Source organism: Macaca mulatta, chromosome 9 (genome assembly GCF_049350105.2).
Source record: "Macaca mulatta isolate MMU2019108-1 chromosome 9, T2T-MMU8v2.0, whole genome shotgun sequence".
In the NCBI taxonomy this organism is placed as follows: domain Eukaryota; kingdom Metazoa; phylum Chordata; class Mammalia; order Primates; family Cercopithecidae; genus Macaca; species Macaca mulatta.
In genome coordinates, this window is record NC_133414.1 from 51,241,873 (window position 1) to 51,260,866 (window position 18,994).

Consider the following 18,994-nt stretch of genomic DNA (forward strand, 5'->3'; position numbering starts at 1 on the left):
TTCAGACTGTTCTCGTATTCTTGGGGTCAAGGAATCCTTCCACCTCAGCCTCTTGAGTAGCTGGGATTACAGGTGCATGCCACCATGCCCAGCTTAATTGGCTGATTTTTAATTCTTCAGTCCCTCTGTCTTCAGTCTCTCTCTTTGCACTGCACTAAAATGGATACAGTATATTTTTCTGTGCACTTGATGTTAGGCTTTGGCTGTACGACTTGCTTCAGACAGTGAGTATTAGTGGTCATGAAGCATGCAGAGGCCTTAAACGTGCTTATGTTGTGTTCTTGTTTTTATTTTTGTCTAGGACTTTGTGCTCCCGTGATCTGCTAAGATATCATGCCCTGAGTAACTGCTGGTTCAAAGAAAAAGTGGATTCATGTGGAGCAGACTTGAACGTGGACTCAACTTTACAGCCAATTACAGCCAACCTGCAGCCTGGAACAGTGGCAGGCAAGCTCGTCCGTGGACCCATAAGTGATAAAAACAAATGTTCATTATAAGACACTGAATTTTGGATGGTTTGTTATGCAGCACTGTCATGGTAATAGCAGACTAATACACACACTAATATTAATAGCTGGTTTGAGCTATGAAATTATAATAGAGCTTAATGCTCAATTCATAAAATATACACACAGAATAAAGAAAATGGAGAAAAATTATCTTCAGATAATCCTGGCCAAAACAGTCAAATATTTGAAGTGAATATCATATTACATGAGTGAACAGGTATTTGTGTAGTGCATGAAATAGCAATTGCTCTAATTCCTCCACTTTAGTGCTTAAACATAGCACAACTGCTCTATGTAAAATGAAATGTAAGTATATATGTCTAAATGTAAGGATCAATATTAACAAAAGAAGGGTTCTTTCCCAAAAGTAGCTATTGCCACGTTACTCTTTCTGTGTTTCAATGGTAGAGGAATATAAACAAGGGCGACTTCTGTGACTCTGAAATGAAGTCCTATGCATTAGAAGGTCATATATATTTACTATACTGATATTTTGAAATTGCCTTTCTTTAATGTATAAGCCATCTTAACCTTGATATGTTTAGCATCATCAATTCATCATTTCCTCATTACTACACATTTTTGAACCCCCCAGACGGCTCTCATCCATCAGCACCTGCCTCATCAGGCAGGTGTGTCAGTCACTCTCTGATGATACACCCTGTGTCCAAGAACAAATGTCACTCTAACTTTCTTTCCTAAATTGGAAATATCTCTGTCACACAAAAGAGCCATTTCTTCAGAGAAAATAAATGTTTTGGCTAAAGAAATATTGGAAGCATAACCCCATAATAAGCAGTGAGATCCAGGTCTAAATCTACTTACTTAAAAGTCAGTAACTGAATCCTGAAGTATTACCTTCCAATGACTAAACCTCAGAGTGAAGCTCAAGCCAGGATCAATCTGATAAGGGAAAAAATAGTTGCATTCTCTAGGGTAAAACATCTTGAAGGCTTCTGTGGAGTTAGATACATTTTTAAATTGTTATTTGGAGAACTGACATTTTTGTGGCTCACATTCCATGTGGCTGACATTTTATTGAGGTTGTCTAGATAGCATCTCTGCCTGTTTCTGGACGAACACTGCTGAGAAGGTGCACAGCAAGCTGTACAGGCAGATACTTACTGCCTTGACAGGCACTTTCCTATTTCCAGCAAGCCATCTGTGGCTTTAGGCTGCAGGTGAAGGAGGTTTTACTGGAAACTACAGGAAGCAGAATCCAAAGGTATTTAAATCTGGTACCTTAGGGAAATGCGAGCACACCTAGACAGCCTCGTTTCTATCACACAGGGATTCAGGGCTAGAACAGCATTATCCTTTTTTGGAATCAGCCTTACTGTGGTTTTTAAAGCTGCAGATACACAATTGCCCCAAAGCAGTGTATTCATGTAAAAACATTCAACTAGGTTTCAGATGATCCTGTTTTGTCTTTTTTTCTAAAAGTAAACAGTGTTTACTATTTTACTCCCTAACCTCTGGTTATGTATAATATTTATGTTACACAGGAAACATAAGTATAATATTTACATTATACAGGAAAAATTAGTAGTTTTTGTAATGAGATTTTTAATTGTTTTGTTTGTTTTTAGTAGCTTCACTCAATTTGACTCATTTTAGTTATCCTAATTTGAAACCTAGCCTAAATTAAAATGTGTTTTTAGTTTGGTAATAGTTAGGATCATAAAACTAAAAGAATGGTAATTTACTAAAAGAAAGTTAATTTCAGCAAGCTCATTAGTAGCTGTAGTTAATAGAAAAAGAGCAATACCGTACAAAGAACTTAGAAGAAGAAAAATTTTATCATTATCCTTTAATTTATCTTGCATTATTTAGATATCACTGAAAATGCTCTATGTATACATCATTAGTCCCAGGGCATTTTATGAGAATCATTCTTTCCAACTTGGAAATTTAAAAAATAATTTACTAAGCAAAATGATATGATCATGTCAGTTGATGCTGAAAAAGGATTTGACAAAATCCAACGCACAATCATGATAAAAACTCTTGGCAAACTAGGAATAGAAGAGAAATTTCTTGACTTGATAAAAACTACCTGCAAAAATCTACAGCTAACAGCATACTTAATGGTGAAATACTAAATGCTTTCTCCCTATGATCCGGAGCAAGGCAATGATATTTATTTCACACCCCTCTAACTCAACATAGTATTAGAATTCTTACCAGAATAAAGCAAGGAAAAATATAGAGAGAGACCGGAAAGGAAGAAATAAAATGCCACTTTTGCAAGTTTAACTGTTATCTGCAGAAAATCCTAAGGAAGATAGAAAAATATTCTTAGAACGAATATGTGAGTTCAGCAAGAACTCAGGATAAAGGAACAATACACAAAAATCAATCAAATTTTAATATACTAACCGTTAACATGTAGAGACCAAAATTAAAAACAACACCATTTATAATCATTCTAAAAAATGAAATATTTAGGTATATACTTAATGAAGCATATACAGGCTTATGTGATGAAAATTACAAAATAATGAAATAAATAAAAAAAGGCCTAAATAAGTCTAGATACATACATGCTCATGGACTGGAAAATTCAACATAGTAAAGACATCAATTTTCCCCAAATTGATACATAGATTTAATGCAATTCCTATACAAATCTTAGCAAAGTTTTTCTGCAAACATAGCTTAATTTATTTTTATTTTTTATTTTTTAGGATAGGGTCTTGTTCTGTCACCCAGGCTGGAATGCAGTGGTGTGATCACAGTTCACTGCAACTTTGAACTCCTGGACTCAAGGGATCCTCTTGCCTCAGTCTCCCAGTTAACTAGGACCACAGGCGAGCGCCACCATGCCCAGCTAATTTTGTTATTTTTGGTGAAGACAGAGTCTTGCTATATTGCCCAAGCTAGTCTCAAACTCCTGGTGTCAAGGGATCCTCCCACCTTGACCTCCCAAAGCTCTGGGATTACAGGCATGAGACACTGCACCAGCCTTTATTTTAAAGTTTGTATGGAAAGGCACAGGCCTTCAAATAGCTGAAACAATCTTCACAAAGAAAAATTAAGTGGGAGGAATCACTCCACCTGAAATTGAGGCTTACCATGTAGCTATAGCAATCAAGACGGTGTGATATTGGTGAGGAGTTAGACACATAATGGAATAGAATAGAGAACCCAGAAACAGACCCACACAAATATGCCCAACTGATTTTTTTCAAAGGTGCCAAAGCAATTCAATGAAGGAAGGACAGCCTTTTCAACCAATGGTGCTAGAGCAATTGAACATCCAGAGGCAAAAAATTGACTTCCACCTAAATCTCATATCTAAACCAAAATGAACTCAAAATGGATCATAGAAACAAATGAAAAATGTAAAATCATAAAACTTTTAGAAGAAAACAGCAGAAAAATCTCTGGGACCTTGGGGTAGGCAAAGAATTATTACATTTGGCAACAAAAACTTAATCTATAAAAGAAAAAGTCAATAAATTGGACGTCAAAATTAAAAATTTTTCTTCAGTGAAACGCCAATATAAGGCCAGAAAATGAAAAGGCAAGACATAGACTGGGAAATAACATTTGCAAACCACATACTGACAAAGGATCATTATTAAGAATAGATAAAAATCTCTCAAAACCCAGCAGTAGAAAAATACACAATTAGAAAATGAGCAAAAAATATAAATATATATTTCACCAGAGAATGGATATACGGATGACAAAAAGGCACATGAAATTCTTCACCATTAGGGAAACACAAATTAAAACCACATGAGATGTTAATACATACCTACCAGAATGGCTAAAATAAAATTAAATAAAATTAAATGGCTAAACTAAAATAAATAAAATTAAATGGCTAAAATAAAATTGTTAAAAACAACAGCAACAATAACAGTACTCTACAATGAGATGACTGAGGGAGGGATAGGGGGTTCCCAGGTATAGAAAGCAATGACTTCCTAATCAAAATAATACAAGCCAGAGCATGATGGAATAGCATTGTAAAGTCCTGAAAGAACATAAACTCCAAATTGGAACTCTATATTCAGAGAAAGAATCCAACAAAATTTAAGAAAATCAAGTCACTTTTGAAAAACAAAAACAAAGAACACATTTTACCAGAAGATCTCCAATAAAAGAAACATAAAAGAGAGGTGTTCCAAAAGAAATAAATTGATCCCACATGGAAGTATAGAATTTCAGGAACAAAAGAAAAAATAATAGCAATGGTAATTCTACATTGTTAATAATTGTGTAAAACAACAAAAATGTTTTGTGAACCTAATAGGTATGTAGAATTAAGATACTTAACATATATAGCACAAAAGACAAGAAGTGGGTAAATGGGTTTAAAATGTTCCAAGATCCTTGCATTGATTATAACATGATAAAAGTATTGATTTTTAATTAGATTCTAACATATCAAGGTTGAATACTGTAATCTCTAAGGTAAATATTGAAATAAGAGTAACAGGATGTGTAAGTAATAATTTTAAAAAGGGAGTAATAAAAAAGTGATTAATTTTAAAAAGAAAAGATAGTTAAAGGAACATAAAAAGAGGTGGGACAAACCAAACACAAATAGTAGAAAGGTCTATTTAGAACTAATACTGTTAGCAATTTTATCAGATATAAACACATTAAATTCTCCAATTGAAAGACATAGCCAAACAAAAGTCAAATATATTCTTCAGGATAGAGAAAAGTTGAAAATAAAAGAGTTTAATCATATGTCACGCAAATATGAACCAAAAGAGAGCTATGGAAGTTATACTAAATCAGAACAAGTAGAAATTAAGGCAAAAAGCATTTAAAAATGTTGTTACATAATGGTATGAGTCAATCTACCAGAAAGATATGATAATTACAAATGTATATGTGCCACGCTGGTTTCAAAATTTTTTAATTTTGCTCTTTTTAGAGCAAAACTCTAGCCAAGATGATTCTACTGATCTTCTAACTCTCTTATCTGACTACCTACTGAACACTAGCTGGATATCCTAAAGGCATCAAATTCTCCAGACAAAACCTAAAGCTTTTATTATTTTATTCTGCAAAGCGCTGTCCTCTCCTAGTAATTTTCTATTTGAATGATGGTGTCTCAAGATATTGTCCAGAAACTTTAGGAGCATTATTATTTCTTTTTCCCAAGCCACCTCTTTCAAATGGAACACTGTGTTATTGATTCACTATCTTGAGGATTTCTCCTTTCAGTCCCTTTCTTTCTTTTCATAGTACCACTGCTCTTAACATCCCATGCCTAAACTATTGCAGTGCTTTCCTAACTTTTTCCCTGGACTGCTGCTTCAAAACATCATGCCCACGGTGCTAGGATGTGCTTTCTAAAATAAATCTGACTAGATCATAGCACTCTCCAGCTCAAAACAATTACGGGCTCACCTTTGCACATGATACAGAGCCCTCCATGTCCAGCCTTTGCCTATCTCTCATGTCTCAGCACCTGTTGTTCTCCACCTTATGCCCCGAAGCATTACAATGGGCAGTTTAGTCAGTATCCCTTGAAATGGGATAAACCTGTAACTTTGTACATATGTGTTTCTTCCCCATAAATTGTCCATTTTCCCAATGAATGACCTTTTTTTTTTTTTTTTTTTTTTTTTGACAGAGAGAAACTCTGTCACCCAGGCTGGAGTGCAGTGGTGTGATCTCAGCTCACTGCAACCTCCACCTCCCAGGTTCAAGCGATTCCCCTGCTTCAGCTGCCCGAGCAGCTGGGACTACAGGTGCGTGCCACCACGCGTTTTTGGTAGAGATGAGGTTTCACCATGTTGGCCAGGCTGGTCTCAAACTCCTGACCTCAGGTGATCTCCCTGCCTCGGCCTCACAAAGTGTTGGGATTACAGGGGTGAGCCACCATGCCTGACCAATGAATACCTTATCATCCTTCCAAAATAATACTATTTATATCTAAAAATTCTTGCTTGCTAAATGAGTGACAAGTATTTTCTAATTTAGTCATCACTGAACTCTATATGGTTGTTACTATTAGTGTACTCTTTTTACAGATAAAAAAAAAATCAAGACCCTGAGTGGATAGGTAAATTGTCCAAGGTCAACCTCAATGAGATGTACAAACTGAATATGAATCTGGGATACGATGCTCCAAGTTTAACTTCTTACCCATTGCACCGTAATTCAGGACTCACATTCTGTGAGGTGGATCCTCTAACAATCTTGTGTCCTTTTTTCCACCAAATATCCAAGTACCATAGATCCCTTCCTTTGTGCTTCCAGTGCCCTTTGCAAACACTTCCGTTAAAAAGCATCCCTGGGGTCTGGTTGCAGTGGCTCATGCCTGTAATCCCAGCACTTTGGGAGGCTGAGGCAGGTGGATCACAAGGTCAGGAGTTCCGGACCAGCCTGACCAACATGGTGAAACCCTGTCTCTACTAAAAATACAAAAATTAGCCAGGTGTGGTGACGCACGCCTGTAGTCCCAGCTACTCAGGAGGCTGAGGCAGAATTGCTTGAACCTGGGAGAAGGAGGTTGCAGTGAGCCGAGATCATACCATTGCGCTCCAGCCTGGGCAACAGAGCAAGACTCCATGTCAAAAAAATAAACAATAAAGCATCCCTGGGCATTTTTCATCAATTCCCACAGAGGCAATGAAGGCTTATTAAGAAAATCATGAGTTGGGGGACTGTCAAACCTAGTTCAAAGCTTGGCTTTACCTCTTACAAACCCTTTGACCATAGACAAATTACTTAATCTCTTAAGTTATTATTTCTTCCGTTGTAAAATGGGGTAATTCTTGTCTCATGGGGTAGTTCTGAGGATTAGATGAAGTAGTATACATCAAGCAGCTCATGCTACATCTTGTAGGGCACAGTCTTGAGGACAGGCAGTCATTTTCATGATGCCCTGGGATTTCCTGACAAGTCTTTACTTGCGAGCAAGCAAAATGTACAGCTACCACATAAAGTTAACAGACTTTCCATATCTTAGTATGAGGAGAACACAGTCCCACTATTTTATTTCCTAACAATTCATTTATAACAAAAGAATCTTTTAAAATTTTTATTGCTGACTGTATATATTTTGCTTTTACCTTTTACCTTCTTCGGAATACTGTATCAAAACCAGGCTGATCTGAGTAAGGATGATGATTATTATAGGAAATTTATGGGTAATTTAACCCAAAATAACCAGTTGCCTGCAATAAAACTAGGTCGTTTCTTGTGTTTTAGATTACACAAAATAAGTGCTTCTTCCCAGCACTTGTTCCCTTCAATGTTTTTCAAAATGTTATCTTATAATTTAACATTAACTCAATTTTATTACTTAGTTTGGTCTCCACAATACCATCTGGTTTTATTTTCACAAGGACAGCCCCACCCTTCAAGACCAGGAACGACAATCTAGTCATCGGTGGGGGCACAGACTCCGGTGTTGAAATATATTTATTAAGAACCTTTCCTTTCTTCTTGCTGATTTAGTATTTAACTCCTGTCTACTCGCTTTTGTAAAGCTTTGGTGAACTAAGTATTTGTTGGTTTCTTTATCCTGATCCCACATTCTCAGCTCTGCAAAAAACCTTTCCCCATAAAACTCACAAAGAATAACCTGAAGATAACCTTGTCTTTGGTATCATCCCCCAAGGGAAGTCTAATCACCAGTGAAAGGTACAGGGCTTAAAAAGGGCAGAAATAAGCTTAGTTGGGTTTTTCTTTGAATGGATTTACAGTTTCAGCTCATCTCATTCTCAGACTTCATCAAGGGAGCAAATGACATTAGGAAACCAGAAAAATAACATGCCTTGGTTGCTTTCAAGTAATACCCCCATTATTACTAAACTGAGAGTTATTTGATCAGTGATTTATTGAATTATTCAAGTTATAATTCAACTTCTTTATTACATTTGTACTTCTAACAGTAATGTGAGCTGACAGCTTCAGTCAGGCTGCCGACAGGTACCTAGAGACACATACACATATATTTTTAATGCCATTTAATTTTTAAAAGTTTATTCTTGTATTGGCTAGCTATTTTTAGAATGCCTCACAAAGTTTAAATTTAACATCAAAACCAGGAAAATTAAAAATAGCTGCAAGCAGAAGTCTGAATTGTACTTGTTAGGTTTTTTCTATTTGTTGTGACCATATTTTCCATCTTTGTGGCCCTAGACCCTCTTCAGCTTTCTCTGTCTCCTTCTTTCTTTCTTCTCTGTTTCCTTCTTTTTTTTTTTTAACTCCTTCAACTTCCTCCTGCCACTCCCACTGCCTTCCTTTAACGTGTTTGAGAGGCATTTTCCAGATGTTTAAGATAACAGGCAAAAATCCACAGGTGAGAAACACAGATGACCCAAATATTGAATGTGATCTGGTATTCCTAATTCTCTGAGGATGGAAGTGATTCAATTTACCTCCCTGTGTAGAGCTTAAGCAGCAGTTTTATAAACCAGGATTGAATTTTGAGAATGAGCTGAATCTAGATTAAAATCTGATGTATACTATGCGGTATATTATTATTTCTCATTATAAAATATGATTTTTGAAGTAGGCACAATTTATCCATTTATTCTGTAAATCACTCATATGGACAATATTGATGGAGTAAAAATTATGTACCAGGCCTCTGCAAGGCCTGAGGATTTAATCAGAATGTAGCTTTTGATTTCAGATTTAGGTTATGAAATGTACTTTAGGATTTGAGGGTTAGGTGTCACTGCAAAGTGGGTAGGGATGAACAAGAAATCATTGTAGCATGATGTGGTCCTGTTGAGAATGTTGATCCCTGCCCACCCCACCCTCAGCCATCCCCTAACCTTAGCAATAGGGTCAGGGGGAGGGGCTTGAAAATTTGGGACTTCAATATTACTTTCTAATGCATAGATTCTTTCACTCTGACAGCTAAGGTGCTTTCCAGAAATTATCTGCTTCATCCCCATCACATTCTTAAAAGATAAACGGTTGTAATATTTCAAATTGATCAGTTTTTTGGATAAAAATTGATTTCCAAAGTGTTATAGATCTTTTCCAAAGCCATATCACCAGGCAATGACATCAATCAGCTCTTTCCATCTGGCCATATTACTTTTTTTGTTTTGTTTTGTTTTTGAGACAGAGTTTCGCTCTTGTTCCCCAGGCTAGAGAGCAATGGTGCAACCTCGGGTCACTGCAACCTCTGTCTCCCGGGTTCAAGTGATTCTCCTGACTCAGCCTCCCAAGTAACTGAGTTTACAAGCATGCGCCACCATGCCCAGCTAATTTTTTTTATTTTTAGTAGAGACGAAGTTTCACCATGTTGGCCAGGCTGGTCTCGAACTCCTGACCTCAAGTGATCTGCCTGCCTCAGCCTCCCAAAGTGCCAGCATTACAGGCATGAGCCACTGTGCCTGGCCTATCTGGCCATATCTCTACATTTGTTGGACTGTAATTCATTCTGTCCTTGTTACATATGTGCTTGGGTATTTTTGCCTTGAACTCTTAGTAAAGGTCTCTGAGTCCGACCTTAATGGAACCTGACTCATCCTCCACGTGACAAATACCCAAGGTGGAGGAAGACAGACAGTGGCCCTCCTCGGCAGCACATGTGCTCTGGGCAACAGGGACTGCCTGGGAGCTTTGAGTCCAGCCACTGACCTGGCTTGTCCCTGAGGGTGCATCTTCCCCAGCTGTCCTCCTGTGCTGTCCTGCAGGGGGCACTCCTCACTGCCTTCTTGACAACTCACTAATTGAGATACCTGCAGACCTCACATCTAGTAGAGCCAAGTTCTATTTTTACACTGAAGTTTCGCTGAAGTGTTATAGAATACATCATTTTAGAAAAAAAATGAGACAACGAATGTACTGCACAGTAAATAAATAAGTTCACTGAAAGCCCCTAATCTAACCCTACGTGTAGAAGAAGTTTGGTGTGTAGTGTGATGAGCATATTGCGAATAGACTGAGCAACTCTCTGGTAAGAGGCCCATTTGGGAAGAAGAACATGGAGTCTCTGATGGTTAAAAACACGTTTGCAAGTGTGAAGTGCTTTGTGCGGGACACACATAAGCAGAGTCAAGGCTGGAGCTGACTCTACTGGTAAAGGAAGATGCAGCAACTAATCTAGCAGAAGTTAACAGAACAAAAGGCACTTAAAAGTATCTGTTCTGCCTACAGGCCATGCCTACTTAGCCAAATCCACAGAACCAACAGCTTTTTAAACTTTATAGGATCATAGAAGCCATTGACAATCTGATGCAGACTATGAACTTGGTTAAGAAAAGTGCTCAGGTTTGCAGATTATTTCAGAGTTTCACAGATTGCTGCAGCCCAGTGTGATCATTTTGCTTGTTGTCAGCCATTCATTTATTCAATTATTCATACCGTGTTGAAGCACATGGGAGAAACAAGCAGGCACATTTCCACTGCAGTTAGAGATCAGCTCCTGCTTGCCAAATGTGCTTTCTCCTTACCTCACATCCCACGCACATGGGCCTCCAGCGGCAGAAATTCCATGGAAAAAGGAGACCCAATTTCACTACATATTTAGTAATTAGCAACTAAGGGATAGTTCTCCCAAATTTGCTGTGACTCACTACCAATACAAATATAACAAATGCACAAGATGAAATTAACCTAATAGTCACATAATTATATAAGCCAGTCTGTTTGTCAACTCCTGAAAAATGGAAGCAGATGTACAAGCATTGTCAGCTGTATAATCTAAATAGCAAATCTGCAAAACCCTACGTAGTGTTTTAGTTAAGATCAAAACAGAAACGTCATAGAATAATATGGTCTCCTCTTCACATCAATTATTTACAAAGTGAAGATATTGTTTTCCAGGCTGAACAGTCTTGTAAATGAAAATTCACTATCTGGTCCACAAAGTTACTTTCCCTCTCTTTAGGGGAAAGGCAGAGTTGTTTTACATAAATGAGTTGGAGGTGAAAGGGGCACCTTATTAGCCAAGTTTAAGTGTTTTCATCCAGATCTATAACTAAAAGACCCTATAAACCCTATAATCAAAGCTATTCTTATTGTTCCTTCCTCCTTTCCTCACCACAAACAACAAAAATTAAAATGAAACAAAATCTAAAAGTTATGCGGAATGATAAATAAACTTGTCAATGTGATCTCGAAATCTTTGTAAGAGCACTGCAAGGCAAAATGATAATACTCAGGTTTTTCACTTAAGCATTACCATCAAAGAGTAGTTACAATGACTTCTTAAGTATTTCCAAGTGGCTGATGGCATCTATACAGATGAAAAAGAGGTAACAATCATATTCATGAAATATAGGGGTAACACAACACTGGCAAGGAGTTCCATTTTTGCATTCTTCACTTAAACCTTTTCTCTAACTGTGGCCAGAGGAAAACAGTAAGTGACTGTAATTGTTCAATGACTCATGCATAGACAATGCTTCTGACAGTGTAAGATTTTTCCTTCTGTTAAATCACAATAAGTCTAAAAATGTATTCTTTGTGGCTCGGAAAGACACAGTAATTTAATAAAGCTAGGGAACCCTGGCTCACTTGAGAAGCTTCATGCAGATGACAGCAGTGCAAAGAGTGTTAACACAGTGATTACCATTTTCTCGTGAGAATATATTAGGAAAAAGAAAAACAACTTGAAAGGTAGCAAAGCAAATGCAGACATACGCCCTTTGGTCTAAAGTCTGTGCTAAAGGCAAGAATATATCCCTTTTTTTGTGCAAAAAAAAAAAAAAAATCTCCAAAGGAAAATTAATTTTTCTTTCAAAATAGCCTTGTGTCTTTTGTATGCTATTTCACTTACACGATTCTATCAAGGCAACGCTCTCTGACTGCCCATGAGACTTGCTTTCAAGTTACTGTTGAGACAGCTAAGTAGGAAAAGTGGCAAAGGGATTTCCTGATACAATTTGTCATGAGGTGTGTGGTTTACTGGGAAGCCTTCAAAACACAATGTCTAATTGCTTTCCTCAAGAAATGCATAAAAAATTTCATATGCCCAATATCAAGAAGTTGAAGGCAAATTCTGCTTTGCATCAGAGAAATGAAGTTTATCCACACTATGGGAGAAAGAGAAAGAGTTTGAAAAGTGAATGAGGGTTATTATTACAGAAAGCTGCCTGGGTTTTTCTGAGTCTTTACAGAGTATGAGATTTGTTTGGAGAGCTATGCATTTTTAGCACATTAATCACATCTATATTCAAATGGAAAAGGATGAAAACACTTTCCAGAGTAGAATATTAATGATCTTAGACTGTGCCACTGATTTTAAATTATTCAAAGTTCTGACTTAATTTGATCTGGGTGATTATTTCTCACATGCAGTGTTTGATGTTGATCATTTATTTCTCACATGCAGTGTTTGATGTTCATAATTTATTTTTCATATTCAGTGGGAGTAATCTGGGGCATATTTTCAGTTTATCCTCACACCTAACTTTACCTGTTCCGCCTACATCACGCTCTCCAGCCCAAATTCCTTCTCAAGCATCAGCTTCCAACTAAACAGCTCTATTTAGACAGGTCTTCCAACCCAAAATGCCCCAAATTAAATATAACATTTCTCCCTTAAATCATAGTCTCCTAAGGCACCACCATCCAACAAATTACCTACAGAAAGTCATCCTCAATACACACCCTCATTAAAATATCGTCAGAGTCCAAACACCGTGCTTCCAATGTATCCTACCTTCCGTCTCTCAGATTTCTGCCGTTTCTTTTATCTGTTTTCCCTCTGTATTCGTTCAAGGCTTTGACATTTCCCATCAATATTTCTATCATAAGCTTCTTCCTTCCCAGGTTATAGGTTCTTCACACCTTCCTCCACCACGCTACCAAAGTTATCCTTTTTTTTTTTTTTTTTTGAGACGGAGTCTCACTCTGTCCCCTAGGCTGGAGTGCAATGGCACAATCTCGGCTCACTGCAACCTCCACCTCCTGGGTTCGAGTGATTCTCCCACCTCAGCCTCCCACCTCAGTTGTTACAGGCCACAACACCCTTCCCAGCTACTTTTTGTATTTTTGCAGAGAAGGGGTTTTGCCATGTTGGCCAGGCTGGTCTTGAACTCCTGACCTCAGGTGATCTACCTGCCTTGGCCTCCCAAAGTGCTGGGATTACAGGCGTGAGCCACCGCGCCCAGCTGATAAAGTTGGCATAGGCAATGGGGCTTTCTTTTTTGACCTGGCCCTTGTCTACATTTAGGCTCAACTTATACCATTTCTATAGGTGATAAAATGAGTCTCGGGACTTTTCTGAGTGTGATTGTGTAGAAAGACTTCGTCTTTGTATGCTGGAGAGGTACCTTTATTGAGTGATTTTTTACAACAGTAAAATATGTCATACATAATTTTTAAAACCAAGCCTTTACATGGCATATTCTTCTAAGCTTCAGTGAAAAGCAATTATAGTCAGGTGGGGAAAAAATGAATAAAGCAGAAAGGTAACAGTCCTGAAAAATAGATTTACATATCCGGAATTCTTACCCCAATGACTGCCGAAAAGGTATCTTCCAGCTTCTTGCTGTTTGAAACGAATCTGTCTTGAACACCAGGAGCATACTATTATTGTGGCTCTTCATATTTGGTGGGCGCTTGGAACCACATAATTTGCCAAGAAGGGGATCGCTGGTATTGGCACCATCATTAATTGCCAGGTAGTCATGGGAGCAGGAGGTGGAAGGAACCGCATCAAAATCTCTGAACCTGTGAAATGTACCTTGTTAATACTGATGTTTCCATTTGGACGTCTACTAAATTGTAGCTTTAGCTATTGCAAAAAATGACAAGGAAAAAACTAACAGCAGAGCATTCAAGCCTCACTTGATAGGAAATATTAGAAATCAGACAGTACCTTACTGATCAGTTCAAAAGTTTTGCCAAATTTGGTTTTAGTAATTACAATACACCAAAAACTGTGATAGCAGCTGGGGATGTCAAGGTGAGTAAGATACAGTCTTAAGACTTCAAGGAATTCACAGTCTATGGCATATTAAAGTCCATCTGAGATCAAGTTTTGAAAAGTTGAACTGATACTTATTATCCCAGCAACACTTCAGGTTTTTAGGCCTCATTAAAAATATGGTATTTACTCTTCCCTTTTTATTTTATGAGATGAAGTAGAACTTATGGAAAGCATACTAATATAATAGAAGAAATGCTGGTTTTAGACTCATAGCTCCATTCTCCTTCTCACAGTCTCATTTCCCTCTTTTAAAATGGAGTTTCTATTAAGGTCAGGTGAAAAACAAGAAATTCCCATATAAGATCTCTGTGGTGGTCACTGACTCTTCTGCACATGGTTCCAGCTCTCTGCCTCCCCAGCACCGGTAGGATTGCCCTAGGTGCACACTTTGAGGTTTGGAATGGCTGCTGGGAGTTGCTTTGACCACAGAAATGTAAGCAGGAGGGAGACATATTACTTTATGGAAGAAGTTTTACAAATGACTTCTTGCTTTTCCACATTGCCTTCCCACTGCAGTGATGATCATGGAAGCAAATGTAAAAATGAAGCTTCCATCAGCCTGGGTTGTTGAATGACCATGATGAGCAGAGTTTCCATGCCAGGCCACACTGAACATACTCATTTAAATGAGAAATAAACTTGTTGAGTTAAGTTGCTGTGCCATGGGGTTGTTTGTTACCATGCATAACCTATCCTGACAGATGCTTTTCTCTGTCTTATACAGTGTTTAATTTAGGCCTTATTCTTGATCATTTGAAATAACAATTTCCAGAGTTCCTGAACAAGCAAGGCTTCCTACATGGTTTTACTTTAGAGTTTTATGGTGGGTTTATTATAGCTTATTTTTTAAACTTGTTTAAATTATTTGTGATCTTGTCCTCATTTTTGTAGGTTCTTCTGCTTTTCCTTTTCTCTCTCTCTCTCTCTTTTTTTTTTTTTTTTTTTTTTTTTTTGAGATGGAGTCTTACTCTGTTGCCCGGGCCGCAGTGTAGTGGCACAATCTTGGCTCACTGCAACCTTCACCTCCCAGGTTCAAGCAATTCTCTTGCCTCAGCCTCCAAAACAGCTGGGATGACAGGTGTGTACCACTATGCTCAGCTAGTTTTTGTATTTTTTTTTTGGTTAGAGATGGGGTTTCCACCATGTTGGCTAGGCTGGTCTTGAACTCCTGACCTCAGGTGATCCGCCTGCCTCTGCCTTCCAAAGTGCTGGGATTACAGGCATGGGTCAATAGGCCCAGCCTGCTTTTTCAATTTATTTTTGCCAGTAGCTCTAATAAATATTCCATCATATGGAATAATTTTGAAAATATATAATAAGCTGTCCCTTGAGATAGCTAAATACTTATTGTAATGATACTACGATTGGTCAAAATATGCTTGGAAATAATATCTGGACTTTTTATTATTAGTAGTATACTTTAAGTTCTAGGGTACATATGCACGGCATGCAGAATTGTTACATATGTATACATGTGCCGTGTTGGTTTGCTGCACCCATTAACTCGTCATTTGCATTAGGTATTTCTCCTAATGCTCTCCTTCCCCATCCCCCCACCCCATGACAGGCCCCAGTGTGTGATGTTCCCCAGCCTGTGTCCAAGTGATCTCATTGTTCAATTTCCACCTATGAGTGAGAATATGTAGTGTCTGGTTTTCTCTCCTTGTGATAGTTTGCTCAGAATGATGGTTTCCAGCTTTATCCATGTCGCTGCAAAGGACATGAACTCATCCTTTTTTATGGCTGCATAGTATTCCATGGTGTATATGTGCCACATTTTCTTAATCCAGTCTATTATTGATGGACATTTGGTTGTTTCCAAGTCTTTGCTATTGTGAATAGTGCCACAATAAACATACGTGTGCATGTGTCTTTATAGTAGCGTGGTTTATAATCCTTTGGGTATATACCCAATAATGGGATCGCTGGGTCAAATAGTTCTAGATCCTTGAGGAATCGCTACACTGTCTTCCACAATGGTTGAACTAGTTTACACTCCCACCAACAGTGTAAAAGTATTCCTATTTCTCCACATCCTCTCCAGTATCTGTTGTTTCCTGACTTTTTAATGATCATCATTCTAACTGATGTGAGATAGTATCTCATTGTGGTTTTGATTTGCATTTCTCTGATGACCAGTGATGATGAGTATTTAGCCATCACAAGGGACAACTTCAAAAAAGGCAGTACTCTTTTGGATATAGAAGTTTTCATATGTTAGTTAAAAACTAGTCATATTATTTTGTAATATTCATCATTTTATAAATTTAACAAGATGGACAGTAACTTCCTAAATCATCGCCCCCATGCGGGGTCTTTTTGTAAACCATAGAATATTGTGTATTGATAATGATTAAATTCATTTGTGATGGCCTATTTCTCAGATGTGTTCTCTTCATATCATCTTCTGGTTTAGTTTCATTCAATTACGTTTATTACTAAAGTGTGCTCCTTGAAACACTAGGTCCATAAGATCAAGCATAAGTACTGTAATGAAATACATTTAAGAAATGTAGCCTACTGTATTCCCTCTTGGATTTTCACAATGCATATAAACACACCAACAGCACACACTAAAAAGAAAATATATAATAAATGCTTCCTTTTAATAGCCTTGAGAAAAAAAATGTTAATTTTTTTTCTAAAAGGTTTTGGTTGGTTGAAGGTTTTCAAACTGATGATAAGGAAGGAGGTGAAAAAATTATTGATTTTCTTTTACCACATGTAATATTTAATGTTATTGTAAAAGATTAGAGAAGAACAATAGCTAGATAATTTCCAACAACACTGCATTCATTTTAATTCTCAACAGAAAACATATTTATTTTCCACAATAAGAATCCACAAAGAAAGATAAAATCTCAGTTTCTGAGAGGACTTAAATCTGCTTTGGCTTTTTATTTTACATAATTTTCCTAGGAGAGCACAGAAGAGATCTGAAAAAGCCCATTGACAGAAAAATTTGTGTAGCCAGAATCTTTGAGAGCCTTTTATTAATATCTGCATCTTCTACCACACCTGGAATCTTATTTGTTTCATAGAATGTAGGCTCTTAGTTCACAATAAATAATTCTCTAAACCTGCAGACGTAGGCTGGGTGCAGTGGCTCACACCCGTAATCCCAGCACTTTGGGAGGCCAAGGCAGGTGGATCACTTGAGGTCAGGCGTCCAAGACCAGCCTGGCCAACACGGCAAAGCCCCATCTCTACCAAACATACGTATACAAAAAAAATCAGCCAGGCTGGTGGCACACACCTGTAGTCCCAGCTACTCGGGAGGCTAAGGTGGGAGGATCGCTTGAACCCGAGAGGCGGAGGTTGCAATGAGGCAAGATCACGCCACTGAACTCCAGCCTGGGTGACAGAGTGAGACCTTGTCTCAAATAAATAAATCAGTAAAATAAAATAAAATAAACATGCAGACATAAATTTGATTATGGTGAGCTCTAGGATCCAGGCTGAAAACTGAAAAAATATATTTAGATTATATATATATACACACACACACATATATAGAGAGAGAGAGAGACAGAAAGAGAGAGAATATATAACATACCTGTATGAGTTGGTGTGTATACCATGGTGGGAATGTTTGTGTTCCCCTAAATTCATATGTTCCCTAAGCTAATGGTATTAAGAGGTGGGGCCTTTGGGAGGTGATTAGGTCATGGGGGAGGAGCCCTCACAAATGGGATTAGAACTTTACAAAAGAGGCCCGGGAGAGAGCCCTTATCCCTTCCATCTCATGAAGACACAGCAAGAAATTGCCTTCTATGAGCCAGAAAACAGGAGCTCACCAGGCATCGAATCTGTCTTGACCTTGGACTTTTGCAGCTTTCTGTTGTTTATAAGCCACCCAGTTTATGGTATTTTGTTAAAGCAATCTGAACAGAACAAGGCAATAATCCTACACATATAAGAAACAGATAGTGAGTCACAGCAGCAAACAGCTCACCGTTACGCTTCCACGCCTGGGCAGGTGTACTTCACAGGCCTCCTGCTCCTGGCCATCTGACAGTTTTTGTTCTTTTGTCCCCAGGACCTAAAGGACGCTCTGTTTTCCTACAAATAGTCCCGGTGGGAGCTGCAGTTTTCTTTGAGGTGCAGCCTATAGAACACTTACTGCCTGATACAGGAACCAAATCAGGCTTGATGAGAGATGTCTTTCAGTTTGAGAGCCAACTGATACATGAGGTCTTTGGAAGTAAACTGCAGGGAGTACAGGATCTTTAGGGCAGAAAATGATAACAGACAAATAGAGGGGAGGTAGGTAGGTGTGGTCTTAGCCCATCAGGCTTCTATATGCAAAGTCCTATATGGCCATGAACTATATTACCTTTCAGAGTTTCCCACCACATGCCATACACCACTGAAACAGGCTGTCGGGAGAAAACAGTCTTGAACTTTATCATTCTGGAGAATGGGAGGTTGCATTACCCTCATCAGTCTTGTTGGGAATAGGTAAGACTGGGGAGAAAATTGACCAAGGACGCAAGCCATCTCTTATAGCATCAGTTTAGAGGTGGTCTGATACAGGAATAAAAATAGATAAGTAGTTAGAAAATGTATCCTTGGAGGCCTGGCGTGGTGGCTCACGCTTATAATC

At 38.0% G+C, this 18,994-nt stretch overlaps 1 protein-coding gene across 2 annotated transcripts in view; it reads right to left on the reverse strand.

Annotated features, from left to right (window-relative positions):
• The window catches only part of LOC114670113 (cubilin-like), a 34,960-nt gene extending 16,384 nt beyond the window's left edge, over positions 1–18,576 (reverse strand). The window contains exons 1-2 of one of the 2 annotated variants that reach the window (XR_013397796.1): positions 18,344–18,576; positions 13,911–14,129 (exon numbers count right to left, since the gene is read on the reverse strand). Coding sequence is in view for 1 of the 2 variants with exons in the window: in XM_077945527.1 (XP_077801653.1) it covers positions 13,911–14,129; positions 17,945–18,000 (275 nt within the window). In the remaining variant the exon portion in view is untranslated. Of the gene's footprint in view, positions 1–13,910; positions 14,130–17,944; positions 18,064–18,343 lie in introns of those variants that run through there. The other variant, XM_077945527.1, reaches the window with a different exon arrangement.
• Positions 18,577–18,994: the final 418 nt, after the last annotated feature.